The 16,435-nt window shown below is 54.8% G+C and overlaps 1 protein-coding gene across 3 annotated transcripts; it reads left to right on the top strand.

The window, feature by feature from the left end:
• The first annotated feature begins 1,060 nt into the window (after nucleotides 1-1,060).
• Nucleotides 1,061-16,384, top strand: ITGB2 (integrin subunit beta 2). Of its 3 annotated transcripts, XM_074872384.1 has the most exons (17): nucleotides 1,061-1,132; nucleotides 1,332-1,477; nucleotides 9,092-9,158; nucleotides 9,497-9,585; nucleotides 9,885-10,068; nucleotides 10,260-10,430; nucleotides 10,667-10,908; nucleotides 11,245-11,400; nucleotides 11,585-11,680; nucleotides 11,813-11,902; nucleotides 12,238-12,378; nucleotides 12,642-12,826; nucleotides 13,525-13,769; nucleotides 14,036-14,255; nucleotides 14,424-14,629; nucleotides 14,742-14,908; nucleotides 15,175-16,384. In XM_074872384.1, the coding sequence occupies exons 3-17, from the start codon at nucleotides 9,095-9,097 to the stop codon at nucleotides 15,238-15,240; spliced, it is 2,322 nt and encodes a 773-aa protein (XP_074728485.1). In that variant the 5' UTR covers nucleotides 1,061-1,132; nucleotides 1,332-1,477; nucleotides 9,092-9,094; the 3' UTR covers nucleotides 15,241-16,384. The 3 variants fall into 3 exon arrangements, with proteins under 3 accessions (XP_074728485.1, XP_074728486.1, XP_074728484.1); XM_074872385.1 differs by lacking the exon at nucleotides 1,061-1,132 and having other exon boundaries at nucleotides 1,327-1,477; XM_074872383.1 differs by lacking the exons at nucleotides 1,061-1,132; nucleotides 1,332-1,477 and having other exon boundaries at nucleotides 8,873-9,158.
• Nucleotides 16,385-16,435: the final 51 nt, after the last annotated feature.

Here is a 16,435-nt window from a genome sequence, read left to right as displayed (position 1 = left end):
CTCTGCTCCCGCTGCTCCAGCTCAGGAGGCTGCCAGCTCTCCCGCCCCCTTCCCTCCACCTTTTGTCAGCGGGAGCAGAGTGCTTTGACAAACCCCATGAAATAATGGAAGAGAAAAGAGCAGCCCAATAAAGGCCTTATGCAATACAAAAGGAAAAATTACGACAGCTCGTCTCACTTGAGCACACTTCCTTCCCCCAGATCTGCCACCAGCAACGCTGGCAGGAAGCCCCACCAGCTTCACCCACCGCAGCCCACCCGCTCCAGGGTTGGGGGCTGCTCTGCGGCACCCAGCTGCAGCCCCCCGCGCTTTCCAAGCAAGCTGGGGTGGGTACCCCAGCTCCCAGCAGGCTCATCCTGGGGCTCCATCCCCTCTGGATCCTGCTCCAGGCGGGTGACAGCTGTTCCGACGCTCCCATCCCGCTGCGAGCACTGCTACAGCGCTTCCTCACTACACCCTGCGCCTGGCTGCGCTGAAGCCAGGCCAGAGCTCTGGTGTCTTCTTTGATAACACTGACCTACGGAGCATTCATCTGCTCAAAGATTTGCTGCTGGCATTGTGATTCCCTTTGCTTGCTGCAAAAATAAACCCAGTTCCCACTGTAAGACAGCAGCAGGTGAACTGCATCGGTGCCTTATAATGCATCGTGGTCACTCAATGTTACCTACAAAGCAGTTAACAAAAGCTTCACATTAATTACCTTTATAAAAATCTACAATCCTGTACATTTTCTAAACGATCTTTTTTTTTTGTTTTTACGTTAGTGCCCTAGAGAGGTTAAAAGATAGTTGCCAGGAGCTGGTTCCTCTCTGCTCAGGGAAATACTGTTGTGGGTGCGTTGGGAGGAGTTATTGCAGCCTTCACAACAAAATTTGAAGGCTGCTTAAAAAAAGCCACACAGCCCTGATCTGCACCGCAGCGAGAACAGCACTGGCATCCTCTGCCAAGCAAGGAGGCCTCGCTACCCCAGCAGCGAGCCCCGACACAAAAATTTCAGAGCCCAACCCAGAGTCTGAGGGGAGCCAGCTCCCCGTCTTCTCCACACCCAGGGGCTACTGGTAGCTTCCAAAGGAACCAGTTTCCCCCACTGCCAACTGGGGGACTGGACTGGCCCTCGGCAGTGCTGTGAAAGGTTAAAAGTGGGGAAAAAAGGGCAAGTTTTGGGTAGGGACCCTTTCCCGGGTGCAGAGGGAGGGCTGCAGCCCCCCTGGTGTAGCCCAGGGAGGAGATCACCCCAGTCCTGCAGGGAGCGCGAGTGGGGATGGTTGGGTTTTGGGGGGGGAACCCGCCCTCCCACAGCCAGTGCTCTGACTTCCTCCTTTCTGCCCCAGCCGACTGTAAGACAGAAATAGGAAGGAAGGATTGGGGTGCGTCACAGAGCTCCCGATGCCCGGCTGCTTTTCCCAGCCAAGCTTGAGAAGCTGAGACCATCCTCATCCCAGCCCAAGCACCGGACACAGGAGAGGCTTGATACAAGGCAAGTACAGCATCTCCATTTTCTTTGCTTTTGTTCCTCCTTTCTGGGAGGGGGGAGGCAGCCAAGCAACAAGGCGGTTTCACAGCTCTGGTGTTTCCAGTGAATTTGTTTTATAATTCCTGATCTAACCTCTGACTGCTCGAGTCCTTAGGCGGGTTTCAGGGAGCTGGGCGCGGTGTCCCTCCCGCGTACGTCATGGCGAGGCGGTCAGTCCACGCAGCCTTTGTAAAGGCAGCTTGCCTGGTCTGTGGTGGTTTTGCTTTTGGAGGTAGGATTAAGTCTGGAACTGCAGGTGGTTATCAGGGGGAGGATGTCAGACCCCAAACAACCCCTTCCTCGCCACCCCATGGGCCTGGAAAGCAGAGCAGAGGGGTTGCAGCACGCTCCCCCTGCAGCCTTGCAAATGGCGCTGGGGAGAGCGGCGCTGGCTGCACGGCTGCCAGCGAGCACCCGGGCTGGGGGCTGTGCCGGCTGCCCTCCTGGGACCCCCCTCATCCTCCTGGGATCCCGTACAAGCAGCCACCACCATCTGCAGGATGTACCAGCTCAGAGGGGAAGAGGGAACCGGCGCAGTGGCATGGCACGAGGGTGGCGGGGACAGCTGCTGGGAGGTGCTCGGCTCAGTGCCACCTCCTTCCTGGAGGTCCCTGCACCCCTGCGGGCATGGGAGAAGAGGTGGGAGAGGGGGGCGAGACCCTCGCTCTTCTCCTCCATCTCTCTTGTGCTGTACACATCAAATACTCTGCTGAGGATCATTGAAAATGCCTGGCAGTGTCAGGGAAGGCAGCAGAGGCTGCAGACAAGCTAACCCCAGGGAGAGCAGGTCCTTCCCAAAATCTCCGTGGCTCTCAGATGCAGACAAAATGCGGGGTACAGCCCAGCTGTCAGGGAAGGCAGCCTGGCATCTGGTTTTGATGCTTTTTCCAACTCCTCGGCCCTAGCTCCTGGCCTCCCAGGCAGGTGAAAAGCAAACGTGGGAGCACTCGCAGAGGCGTCATGCCCTGTGGCCGACAGGATGCTGGTATGCGGCTTCTGCAAGGTGTGGGAAGGCTTTAAACAGCGGGTTTTGCTGTCACAGCTGTCACATCCTGCTTCACACGGTGGTTTTTGCACGTTTTCTGTCCTCATGCTGGTGCTGTTTCAGTCACAAGCAATTTCAACATGCTCGGTGCAGGTTGACTTATTTTCTCAGCGAAAGACATACCTGAGTCACCACAGAGCTGGTGGTGAGAGACGATCCCTCCTCTGCTCCCAAGAAGCACAAGCTCTGCAAGCTCCAGGGGACAGGCTGTGCCCTCGGGCAGGTCCCCTGGGTCCCTGCTTAGGCCCAGGACTCTGTCCTGTGTCTCCACAAACCCAGCAGTCGTCACAGCATCCTTGCTGGGATCAGCCAAAGGGAAGGATTAGACTAGATATTAGGAAGTATTTCTTTGCAGAAGGGGTTGTTGGGCGTTGGAATGGGCTGCCCAGGGCAGGGGGGGAGTCCCCATCCCTGGAGGGGTTGAAGAGTCGGGTTGACCCAGCGCTGAGGGATCTGGTGGAGTTGGGAACGGTCAGTGTGAGGTTCATGGTTGGACTGGAGGAGCTTCAAGGGCTTTTCCAACCGAGATGTTTCTGTGATTCTGTGATGCCCACTGGAGATGAGACACAAGAAATGGCTTCTCTGCTCTTAAAAATCGCAGACTCCCCAGGGCACAACATCCGTTGGGGCAGCCCCTTCCCACCCAAGCAGGGCTCTGACCCAGGGAGACTCAATAGCACAAACGCCCACCCTCCCTCAGGACAAGGGCCCCACGGCACCTGGGGACCTGAGTGCTCACAACCAAGGGATGCCACAGGCCAGGGGCTCATCCCACACCCCTGTCCTCTGCAGTCCCTGGAGACTGCTGGGAGGAGATATCTGTAAAACATATACATATTTCCTATAATAAGACATAGAAATATATACACACACACATTCTTTAGATATATATTTTAAATATTTTTATATTTTTTATTTAATATTTTTACGGTTTTTCTGTAATTTTTTAATATATATAAAAATATATATCTATAAAAACATGTATACACACACATTGTGTGATACTCTGCACGAAGAGGGTCTTAGCCAGCGGGAAGCCCTGCGTATGGCCACCTGCCTTGGTGGGATCTATCCACATCAGAAAAACAAGTGATGGAAGAAATGGCTACGAGCCAAGTGACATCCACTCTCCCATCCTTGCTGTACTCCTCTCCGCTTGTTTCCCACCCGTGCGCGGGGTCTGGGGCCACCCAGATTTGGGTGGGAAAGGAGCATCACTGCTGGGTGCGATAGCTGGTGTGATGGTGCTGTGGCACCAGGGATGCTTGGGAGTGTGGAGGAAGCACCCAGGGGCACCATGGCACAAGAACTGACACTAGTGGCACCTCCCTGTTGCAGGTGGATGGTGCAAACACCCCAGGAGTCCTCCTGGGATGCTGGGCACGAGAGCGTGTCCTCGCATTTTGCAAGAAAACATGTTTAGCAAAGCACTGAAGGGGAGTTGTGGCTAACAGACTGCAAGACCCGTCTCTGCTGTTGAACGCTCATTTTATAGCAGCAAGATCACCACTAGCATCAACACTTCCTCTTCAGCCCTATTTATAAACCCTGACTGGCTCCTCCACGCTGCACAGCAGCCTGCCCCATCCCACTGACACCCCCAGCCTGAGATGCTGGTGTGCCCCAGCTTTGCTCCCTGCCCACACGCAGGACAGCACCCAGCCTTTTCCTCATGCACCTTCCCCGAGGCCACCTTCACATTTTCTGGCTCACAGACCTTTCAGGAGCATCTTGCCCTGCCTGAGTCTGCCAAGTACATGACATACAACAAACGACAGATGCTCCATAGGTGGAATACCCTGGTGGCTTCTGCAAAGAGCTCCTGGTGAAGCAGAGCCCCAGTCTGGAGCCGCCCAAGGCGTGTGGTGAGAAATTCAGAGCTCAGGGCCAAGGAGGACCCTGGTCCTGGGGTGCAGCCTTGTCCCCCGCAATGCCACCGAGCAGCCCTGGCCCAGGAGGACCCTGGTGGCAACACATCCTGCCCCTAACCAGGGCGCTCGGGCTTGGCGCCTCGCTCCACAACCCAGGATGAAGGTGGTGGTAAAGCTCTGCAGTTCTGTTCCTTCACGCCAGAGCAGGGAGATGGACTATGCGCATCCCTCTGCTTGCCTTCATTTATGAAAAAGAGGAAAAAACACCCAAACATCCCAGGCAGAGCACACCCAGGAGAAGAGCACCCAGGACTGGTGGTGGCAGTGCAAATCCAGGACTGAGCCAAAGGGATTGTCAAGGGAGTTGGAGAAAATGCTGCTGAGGCCCATGTCTAGGCCCTGCTAATGCAGAATCAGACCGAAAACCTGCTTTCCCCTCCTCTGAACACTGTAAGGAGGCAGACAAAAGCAGAAGCCCCATTTGTTCTCTTTGAAAGTCACCCTACATCACGTATACACTTACCCACCCACACACCACTGAATAATTTCCCTCCACAGCAGAGGAGAAGTGGTGAGCTTTCTTCTGCTGCTCTCCTCTCATATCAGGATGTGCTTTACATTCTTGTGACAGGGGAAAGAAATTACTTTGGGGATTAGAAAGGCATTCAAATCCAGGCCATGAAATGAACCCTGCATTACAAAACTCAATAGCAGCCAGAACTGGGCATGTGTTGAGGTTCCCACTTTATTTCTGGGGTTTGGGAGCTTTTTTAAATCCAGTTTTAATTAGAAACTTGCTCTGTTTTATGAGATGAGCCAGTAAGTAGAACCTCTAACCTCCAGCAAGGATGAGGAGCTCTCAGAGCCCTGATCCACCCCATCACTGCCCCATGCTTTGGCATGGCAGCAGGAATTAAACACTTGGAAACTTTGGCCAGGTGGGATGGCAGGAGCTGAGGGGAGACCTCATCGCCCTCTACAACTCCCTGAAAGGAGGGTGCAGAGAGGGGGGATGAGTCTCTTTAATGAAGTAACAAGCGATGCAAGAGGTAATGGCCTCAAGCTGCACCAGCGAAGGTTTAGACTGGCTCTTAGGAAGCATTTCTTTGCAGAAGGGGTTGTTGGGCGTTGGAATGGGCTGCCCAGGGCAGGGGGGGAGTCCCCATCCCTGGAGGGGTTGAAGAGTCGGGTTGACCCAGCGCTGAGGGATCTGGTGGAGTTGGGAACGGTCAGGATGAGGTTCATGGTTGGACTGGAGGAGCTTCAAGGGCTTTTCCAACCGAGATGATTCTGTGATTCTGTGAGCTCATCCAGCCCATGGGTTTTGTCCCCGCAGCTTGTGTAGAAATTTCTACTTTGTAGAAGAGCTGGAGCCTAACTAGGCACATTTGGGGTGTCAATAGGCTGAGTGCTACAGGAAACAAGGGGGGAGTGGCTCTTCCCTCCAGCCAGCAGTGGCAGCTCTTTCTGGGCAAGAGTCGGTTTCCCTGGCCCCATTTTTGGGGTAGGTTGCAGAAATAGGAGTTCACACTGTTTTCATCATCCCCAGGGCGCTACTAATTAACTAGACACATGCGGCAAAGCAGATACAATCAGCAATCAATAACAAATGAAGAGCGTGAATACAGCTGAGAGTACAGCAAAGGTGGTCATGAAGGAGGCAGCTACGCCTCAGAGTGCAGTGTTGGGCTGGCAGAGGTCGCTGGGTGCACCCCAGGTGCAGGGTGTCACAGCCCAAATGAGTGATCAAAGCAATTTCCCAGCAAGGTGCACCCAGGAGGGTCCAACAGGGATCTGATGACCACCCTGCCTTGACAAGAGCTTTTACTGTTAAGACCTTTTTCTTTTTTTCTTCTTTTTTTTTTTTTTTCACTTTATGAGTTTTTACCTGTTGTCTGCAAGCTCAAACAGTGCTGGCAGAATTTAGAGGTGACAAAAAGGTGTTGGGCCAGTTAAGCACAGCAAGTGTGTATCATGCAGGCGGGGACGTTGCGGCTGTGACGATAAATGATTCCATTAAAAACTCACCAAGGTGGACTGTGGTGGTGGAGAGGGACTTGCAGGGGACATCTTTCTGAAGAAGGGCTCTGTCACCTACCACAGGATGGCCTTGGGGCAGACACAGCAGAGTGAGTTCCTGGGCCACATCACCATGAGGGTTTGAGCGGGTGACCACAGAGGCGTCCGTGGGAGCTGTGCTGGGGAAGCTGGCAGCAGGGCAGGGTGGCTTCCCAACGCTGCAGACTTCCACATGGCCTGTGCCATAAGCGATGGTGGCAACCAGCCGTAGTGGTCCTGCCACATCTCTGAGTCTGTGCTCCAGCTGGGCACCAAACGTCACTGTCCTGCTTTTGGCTGGGATAGAGTTAATTCTTCTTCTTAGTAGCTAGAATAGTGCTGGGGTTTGGATTCAGCATGGGGTTTGGTATGAGAAGAATGCTGATAATACACTGACGTTTATGGTTGTTGCTAGAGATCAAGGTCTCTCCAACGCCCCATGTCCTGTCCATGCACAGATGTACAAGAAGCTGGGAGGGGGCACAGCCAGAGCACCAGAACTAAATTAGCCGGTGGAATATTCCATATCATGTAACCTCATGCTCAGTATATAAAAGAGGGGTGGCTGGGAAGGAGGGGGGTTCTCTCTTTCTTCCAGGATTGTGACTGTGGGATCTTGGTTTTTCAAGATCGCTAGCCAGGAATGGGCTGGGTATCAGCATTGTGCATTACCCGTTTGCACTTTCTATTATTGTTTTATTTTATTTTATTACAATAACTGATGTTTTTTATCTCAACCTATGAGTCTTCCTTTACCCCTCCAATTCATTCCCCCACTCCCTGGGCAGGGGGAGGGTGAGAGAGCAGCTGTGTGGTGTTTGGCTGCAGGCCAGGTTCAAACCACAACAAATGTCGCTGTGCAGATGTCACTGAGATGACACCCACTGACCTACACAGACCTTCTTTCTACCCTCGGGAGGACATCAGACCTTTCAAGGCTGACCAGTGTCATCCTTTGCTGGTATCTTACAGAGGCTGATGAGCTAAGAAAGGACATCCTGACGTCTCAGAAGGGGATCTGAGCAGCCCTACATATTAACCTGGCCTCAATGCCTTTCGAAGGTTTCCCTTGCTTTCTCGTTTCCACTTCACTCTGAGCTGTTAATTCGGCAGGTTCACAGGAGGGGGTGATGGCACTTTGCAAAGTTGGCAGGAGCCAGGGAGTGGTTATTTTCTTGCTCAGGGCAGCGTCAGAGCTATTTCAAAACCAATGACCTGTTTTTCAGATGCTATGTCTAATATTGCTAAAAAGGGTGATGTTTGTTGTTCCTTCATACTTTCATATTCCTTTTTCTTCTTTTAACAAATTCCTCTTTTCTCACTTCCCCATGTGCGTCCATGTTGCAAGGCCGTGACTCTGTTGGGTTTTGCTCCGTGGTTGTGCTGGGGGGGAAGGCGTTAGGAGAAGTTATGGCATTAATAAACATGATCTCATTGACACGATGGGAAGAACACTGAAAAATCGTTCCCCAAGAGCGATTTAGCCAACTTTGTGGATGGCATAAATTTCTGGGATCAGGGGACGTGCTTTGGGGCAAGAAGCAAGTAGCGTGAGCAGCTAGAACCAGCACTGTGAGAACGTGCTTGTGAAGAACAAGGTCTGAAACACTGGTGTGGCTGAGGATAGCAAGTGCTTGTGGCGTTTGGACAATGGACTAGGATGTCCTTCCGTTCACTCTGGTAAGAAATGTGCAGCCACCTCCCAGCCCCAGGGTCAGAGGCCCCACGCACAGCATCACGTCCTGGCCCATCTCCCTGTGCGGGTCTGACTCCAACACTCCCTCCTTCTTCCTCACCCCGCACATTGTGCAAGAGCCAGGCTGGTGTTTGGCACGCCGGCAGGCTGGACCTCACCGTGCAGCGCTAGCCACCCTCTCCACTTCCCTTGGAGACTGGACTGCGGCTCTCCTAGGACGTCAGTCGCCTGTGCCGTGGTGTTGGAGACCCTTGCTTGTTGGAAACCCTCAGCGGGAAAACTTACATTAATTCACTACATGAAATACTTCATTTCCTTGATGAATCAGTGAAATGTAAAGCAAGTAGTAATAGACTTTTTCCCCATGTACCTAGCACGCCATGCTAGTTAAGTAATAGAAACGGTCCTTTTCTTAATTTTGATTCCAATTTCCATCCAAATGTAGCTCAACACAGAAACTGAAAAAACTCACATCTAATAAAAACTAAATGCAGTGTTTGAGATTTTCCAGTGTTGCACAGAAGAGTCTGGATAAATACTACCTCAAGCTTTGCAGCAGTTCAGCTGAATGCATAAAGATACACTGCAAGTTCCCGCTCTGCTGACTTCCACATTTAGCCCAAAGGCCATGTTTATTGGAAACCAACTTATTTTCTTAAGAGCACGTGAGCACTTGTCCCGAGTCAGCCCCCAACACCCGGGGTGCCCTGCCCTGGCCCCGGCTGCCCGACTCCCCGGGCTGCAGCAGGGTCACTGTGCCGGGCTCTGCCTGCAGTGGCACGGCTGCGGGAAGGGCACGTCCCCCGGGGGCCACCATCCTCTGCAGCCCCTTTCTATGGCCCTCGAGGGCTCCCCGCTCTGCGGCTGTCATGCACCATGTGCTCACAGGGATGCTGTTTGTCTTGCAGAAAATGTTGCGTTACTGGTGCCTCTGGCTGCCGGCGGTGACCTGGGTGCTGCTGCTGGTGATGACAGGTGAGCCCAGCCTGCCCTTCCTCACTGCCTTCCTCCTGGCACCTTACGTGGCAGTGAACCCCAATGCTGCCCAACATGGGGGGAACCCAAATGCTGCCCAACAGAGAGACGTGCAAGGGCCAGATCCTGCATTTCCCAGGATCTGGAGTTAACTCGAGCCAGCCCAGCTGAGGGACAGCAAGGCCCTGTCAGGGCCCCCGGCGTGGGTTTATAGGCAGTGTGGGCTCAGGACAGCATGGGTGCCCGACGCTGGGTCAGAGCACCCTGTGGCTGCCGCTGCTGCAGACCGGCCTCCCCCAGGTGCCCCCCACACCAACGCTGTCTTCCCTCCGTTTCAGCCTTTGCCATGGAGTGCCCCAAGATCAAGGTGGGGACGTGCAAGGACTGCATCCAGTCCGGTCCTGGCTGTGCCTGGTGCAAGAAGCTGGTAGGTCCGCGTAGCCTCTTGCGTTGTCAGCCCCCAGCAGTCAGCTAACAGGCGGTGGGATGGTCACCCTGCCTGCCTGGCTCTGCCTGCTGTGGAGTGGGGAGACTGCCTCGTGGGGGTGTTTCATGTCTTACGTGGTGCATAGGACCAGGAGGGGTCTGACAGACAGGACCCTTCAACCTTTCTTTCTCCGTTGATGTGCTGGAGACCTGGCTTGGGAGCTGTATCATCATGCAACAAGCCCGTTCATCTCCTGCTCCTCTGATTTTTTTTTTTCCCACTGATGTTGCAACATGCAGAGTTTCACCAAAGCTGGTGAGCCAGACTCCATCCGCTGTGACACCATCGAGCAGCTTCAACAGAGGGGATGTCCACTCAGCGAGATTGAGTTTCCAGTCAACAACATTACAAGAACACGGGACAGTCCCTTAAGCAACGACATACAGCTGACTCCCCAGGAAGTGCACCTGAAACTGAGGATAGGTACGGTCTGCCTGGCATTCCCAGCGTCCTTCCACTTGTCCCCAGGCTCAGCTGGGACATGGCAGCACGTCGCAGCCTGCATTTCCTCCCCTTTTCTTCCAAAAGAGAGGAGGATCCCAGCAGGGGGGTGTGTGATGGGGTGAGATGTGAGCCCCAGCACGGCAGCTGATCCCGGCATCCCTGTCCCACAGGGCAGCCTGCTGTATTCGAGGTGAAGTTTCGCCGCGCCATGGGGTACCCCATCGATCTCTACTACCTCATGGACCTCTCCTACTCCATGCTGGATGACCTGGAGAAGGTGAAGAAGCTGGGAGGGGAGCTGCTCAGGGCGCTGGAGAGCACCACCCCTTCTCGCCGCATAGGTGAGCCCGTCACTGGCATGGACCCGGCACGGCTGTTTGCTGCTGGGAAGAGTCACGGGGCTGGAGTAGGATGCAGGCAGTGGGCAGCGTGACCCGTCCTCTGCCCGCCTGGAGAGTGTGCCAGGGCAAGGGACGTGGACATGTACGCGGGGGCCAGCAGATTGTCTGTGCCCTTGTGCTGCGGGGCTGCCTGCTGGTCCCTCCTGCACCTGACACTGCAGTCTTGCATGCCCTAGGGTTTGGCTCCTTCGTGGACAAGACAGTGCTGCCCTTTGTGAACACACACCCTGAGAAGCTGCAGAACCCCTGCCCCAACAAGGACAAGCAATGCCAGCCTCCCTTCGCCTTCAAGCACATCCTCTCACTGACCGACAATGCCAAGAAGTTCGAGAGCGAAGTGGGGAAGCAGTCCATCTCGGGGAACCTGGATGCCCCGGAGGGGGGGCTGGATGCCATGATGCAGGCAGCGGTGTGTGGGGTGAGTCCCTGCGTCCGTCCCACTGCCGGCAGCATGCGCAGGCATGAGGGCTGCGACCCACGCTCACGGACTGTCCCTCAGGAGGTGGCTCTGCCCCTCCCCAGGTGGGCTCTGGAAGCCCATCGTGTGTAAGTCGGCAGTGGAGCAGGTTACTCTGGGGTGGTAAGAGAGCATCTTGACCCCAGAGCCTCCTGACCCCAGTCTCCTGTAACCCACCTCCCCCATGCCCTCTGCCCCACACTGTGGCTGAGATTAAACTTTGGTAAGGGCCATACCGTGCCCGCTGGCACTGTTCTCCCAGCCCCGCTCAGGGACAGGTCTCTGTGCCACTTGCAGGACTTGATCGGCTGGCGCAATGTGACCCGCTTGCTGGTGTATGCTACCGATGATGGCTTCCACTTCGCCGGTGATGGCAAGCTTGGGGCCATCCTGACCCCCAACGATGGCCAGTGCCACTTGGAGGACAACATGTACAAAAGGAGCAATGAGTTTGTAAGTACCCAGGGGCGACTCCACACCCTCAGCCTCACTCCCCCAGACAGAAAAAAAGTCACGTAAAAAGCCTGTTGCTGAGACCACAAGGTCTCACCATAATTTGGCCTGTGAAACACAAACTGTCCACCCTTCTGCTGGTGGGTGAGATTGAGCTGAGTGTGCTGTCCCTCTCCCCACCTAGGACTACCCGTCTGTTGGCCAACTGGTCCAGAAACTTGCTGAAAACAACATTCAGCCCATTTTTGCTGTCACCAGTAAGGTGGTGGATGTTTACAAGGTAAGGAGACTTGAGATGGTCCAGGTGCCTCCCCAGGAGGACTGAAACAGCTGTGTGTGCCCTCCTGCCACTGCCCCCTGCTCCGCTGCCACACAGAGGGGGACTGCTCACCTCTTTGCTCTCCATTGGCAGAAACTCAGTGAGATGATCCCAAAGTCGGCAGTAGGGGAGCTGAATGAAGACTCCAGCAACATCATTGAACTCATCCAGGTGGCCTACAATGTAAGTGCTGGAGGAAGCTGTGTTTCGCCTGTCTGGCAGGGCTCCGAGCAGGGAAAGGTTTCCATCATGTGTCCTCGCTGTCAGAGAGCAGATGGGACCAGGGCTTTGAGTACAGGACATGCTGAGTCCCTCTGCCCGCAGCAGGCAAGAGGTCCCTGCCTCTCCAATGCTATCACCTGCCTTTTGAGAACCACCCCAGGCAGCTGAGACCACAGCCTGGGGTGCTCCCTGCCCCTATCCCCCAGGCTGGAGGGAAGCCCTGACCTGCAAACCCACACCCCCTTACTTTGGTCTCCTCTTGGACTGATGGCACTTCCTCCACCATTTCCCCGCAGAACCTCTCCTCGCGGATCATCCTGGACCACTCCACCCTGCCAGACGTCCTGGATGTCAAATACGATTCCATATGCAGCAAGGACAAGGTTATCTTGGACAAAGCGAGAGGGGAGTGTGACAACATCAAGATCAACGATGAGGTACGTTCCCTCATACCAGGAATGCCCTGCAGCTTGCAAGGTTCCTGATTCCCATCCTGTTTAATGGCAGGAACCCAGCCTCTTGTTCCAGACTTTCTGTTTACATTAATTTAAGGCCAAGAGTATCCAAAATGCTGCGGGATGGGGGCATCCTCCATTGCACTAGATGTGTATGTGCTCAGCCTGGGATTGATACCACCTTTCGGTTGCTGAAGCTACCTGATGGCCTCTGGCCCTTCCCTTTCTCACTCTGCACTTTCTAGGTCATCTTCAAAGTGAAGGTCACGGCCAAGGAATGCATCAAAAGCCAGTCCTTCACCATCCGGCCGCTGGGCTTCACAGACACCCTCACTGTCCACCTGGACAGCAATTGCAACTGCAACTGCAACGAGCAGCCTGACCCAACTGCCTGCAGTGGGAAAGGCAGCATCATCTGTGGGATCTGCAGGTATGTGCTGTCCCCCAAAACGCTATTTCAAATGCTGCCAGAGCTGGGGAGCTTCTGGAAGAGAGCCATTGGGCCAAGCCGAAGGCGTGGCTCTGCAGCTTTGCACCAATTTTCTTATTCAGAGAGGCGGATTACATTCGTGAAGGCAAGGGGCACAGTGACCACCACACTTCTGTTGGTGGAGCCTCTGTTGCTTTCCTAAGAGCATCCACCCACCCGTCCATCCAGCTATCCACCCATCCACCCAGCTATCCAACCACCCACCAACCCATCCATTGAGCAGACACAGATTTCTGTAGAAATCTCTCAAAATCCCATTTCTGGGCTGCAGTTCGTGCAGGTCTTTAAGTGCAATTATTGCTTCATGGCCCCTCGGTGACAGGGAGAGGAAAAGAATGGGTTTCCTCAGGAAATACTCAGATCTCCTTGGCAAGGGTTTGGAAATTATAAATACAACAATAAGCTCTGGGCAAGTGTTTGGTGTTGTAAATATGACTGGGGGAAAAGCAGCATTTCTGAGGTTTCCTCCCAGTCAGCTGCCCTGCTCCAGCACGGAGTTAGCACCAACATGCCATGGTTGGTTTTCGGTGAGGCTGTCCCAGATCTGCTCTGCTTTGGCTGAGATCTGGGCCCGGCACACGCTCCAAGGCATTTCTTGTGGCCACTGACCCGGGCTTGCTCCTCTCCTTTGATGGCAGCTGCAATTCGGGCTACACGGGGAAGAACTGCGAGTGCGAAACCAAAGGCAAGACCAGCAAGGAGCTGGAGGGCAGCTGCCGGAAGGACAACAGCTCAGTCATCTGCTCAGGGCTGGGGGACTGCGTGTGCGGGCAGTGCATCTGCCACACCAGTGATGTGCCCGACAATGAGATCTATGGCACCTTCTGCGAGTGCGACAACATGAACTGCGAGTTTCACAACGGCTCTCCCTGTGGTGGCAAAGGTGATGCATCTGCGTGATGATGTCTCTACTGGGGCACTGTTTAAGAAAGATTAAATCCCCAGGGAGATGCTGCCTTTCCCTGCCAAAACCCAAGAGGGTGGGTTTGGGGGTCCTGGATCCCACTGCACCAGCCGGCAGGACCTCCTCGACCATCCCATGGAGGGTTGGATGGAGAGCGCAGGGTGGGTGATGCTCTCCAAGCACAGGCAGAGGGAGGGCAACCCGGCTCTCTGTAGGATCCTGGTCTGAAAGGTCTTCTACTGCAGAACGCGGGAGATGTGACTGCGGGGAGTGCAAGTGCAAGGCTGGGTACCAGGGCAGCGCCTGCCAGTGCAAGAAGTCGACAGATGGCTGCTTGAACATCCGTGGCAACGAGTGCAGCCTCCGCGGGACCTGCCACTGCAACCGCTGCCAGTGCCAGAAGGAATACCAGCCCCCCTTCTGCCAGGAGTGCCCCAGCTGCCCCTCACCCTGCGGCAGATATGTGTGAGTGATGCGTGTGGAGGCGGCATGGGGGGTGGCAGGGATCCCCCCCACCTCCCAGGCATGCACAGGCGAGCCCTGCCTGTGCTTGGGCAGAGCCCAGCCATGGCCAAAGCCAGGTGGGAGGGCCTCTGCTCCTGCAGAGGTGAGCTGTGGCCTCCTGTTTTGCAGCTCCTGTGTGGAGTGCAGGGCCTTCCAGAGTGGCCCTTTCAAGAAGAACTGCTCCCAGGCCTGCTCCAACATCCTGGTGGCCGAGGAGTTGACAGGGGAGAGCAGGCAGTGCAGGGAGAAGGACTCTGAAAACTGCTGGATCTCCTTCCACATGGTCCAGGAGGATGGCGACGAGATATACACCGTCACCTTCAATCCTAATAAAGGTACTCTAGTCCTGCTCCTCCTGCCCCTCTGCAGAGAGGCTGCCATCTCTGCCATGGTGGCCTTGTCACCTTGCTGGGGCCTGCAGCCAGACACTGTCTGTCTGCCCCTCAGAGTGCCCAGAGCCTCCCAACATTGCGCTGATTGTGGGCAGCACCATCGCTGGCGTGGCCCTCATCGGCCTGGTGCTCCTGCTGATCTGGAAGCTCTTGACGGAGCTGTTTGACCGCCGGGAATACCGTCGGTTCGAGAAGGAGAAGTCCAAGGCCAAGTGGAACGACGTAAGAGAGCCTGTCTGCAGGGGTGGGGTGTGCTGGGACGCTCACGTACATGTGGTGGGGACACCCCGAGGGGACATCCTCTCCAGAGGCAGCCAGGGCAGACCTGAGCCCTCCCACTGGCCAGTTTGGCAGCCAGCTGGATTTTTCAGGGGGCTAAAGCAGCCTGTGGGCCCTGTCTGCACTGTTGGGAGGGGTGGGGTGGGTGATGCTCTGCTGAAAATCCGATACAGCACAACAGTGTGGGCCTCTCGCCTCTCTCCCTCCAGGCTGATAACCCCCTCTTCAAGAGTGCCACCACTACGGTTGTGAACCCCAGGTTCAATGGGCAATGAAGCAGAACAACGCCTGGCAGCACTAGGACCCACCGTTAAATAAAGAAACGCCAAGCTAAGGAAATCTCAAACTAAGGCTCCCACCTCCTCCTCTTTGTCCCATTTGTTCCCTTCTTCCAAGAGGCCACCAGCACGTCAGGCGCTGGCTGCACCACGCCTGTCTGCTGGTGCAGGCTGAGTTAATGGAGCCAGGAGAAGGGAACAGACACCACTTTGCCGTGGCTGGGACTGCAGAGCAGGTCTCACCAGCGGGCACACACAATGGCTCCCATCCCAGCCACCAACTGTCTCAGCACTTGATGCTGTCTTTGCCTTCTGGCAGAACTCTCGGACACCAAGCCCCAAAGCCAGCTGAGCGCACAGAGCACTTCCAGCTTTGATTTGGAGCTGGAATTTCAAAACTGCCATCTTCCTGGGAGCAGGATCTGCCCCCAGGCTGCTCCATGCCTTCCCCTGCTGCACTGGTCTCCATCACTATGTTTTTATTAGTTTCTAAAGCACTCACTGCTGATTTGGATGTGGAGGGTCCTCCAGGCTGGTGGTCTGCTCTGGAGGTTGCAGTGAGGGGATGGGCCCTAAGGGCTAGTGAGGACCTGTACCCGGAGATGACGAGCAGCTGGGGAACATGCACTGAATCTTTTTTCCAAATCATCAGCTGCTTCCCGGTGTTGCTTCCATCTCAGACCTACCTTGGGCAAGGTTCTACTTGGCCTCCTGCAAGCTTGGCTTACCTCCACCAGGCCTTGAGCCCTCTGCATGAATGACAAGGAGGCAAAGGAGCAACTGTTTGAACTACAAAACATCCGCACCGAGCAGGTGAAGCGTTGCCTGCAGCTCGGAGGTTGCCCACAGCTTCTTCCACCGCCCCCAGAGCTAGATCTTTTCCCTGCTCTGTGAGCACATCAGGCATGACAAGGGCCAGACGTGCAAAAGACCCGGCAGTACCGGGAGCATCGCCAGCTCTGCACTTTTCCAAAACATGCACAGCAGCTAATTATGTTGTGGGGTCATTCCTGTGAAATAGCGGTACAATTCCTTCTTTGCTTTAAGTTTGGGAATAATTTGCATTTAGCTGTATTATGTCACATCTTCAATTGCTCTCTGAAGAGGTTTAACATTAATAAAAATTAATATATAAAGTAAATACATCTGTCCTTCTAAGAATCAGGTGCAAGGGCAGCAGCTGAAGCCTTCA

Source organism: Strix uralensis, chromosome 6 (assembly GCF_047716275.1).
Source record: "Strix uralensis isolate ZFMK-TIS-50842 chromosome 6, bStrUra1, whole genome shotgun sequence".
In the NCBI taxonomy this organism is placed as follows: Eukaryota; Metazoa; Chordata; class Aves; order Strigiformes; family Strigidae; genus Strix; species Strix uralensis.
This window is presented reverse-complemented; position numbering and strand designations above follow the sequence as displayed.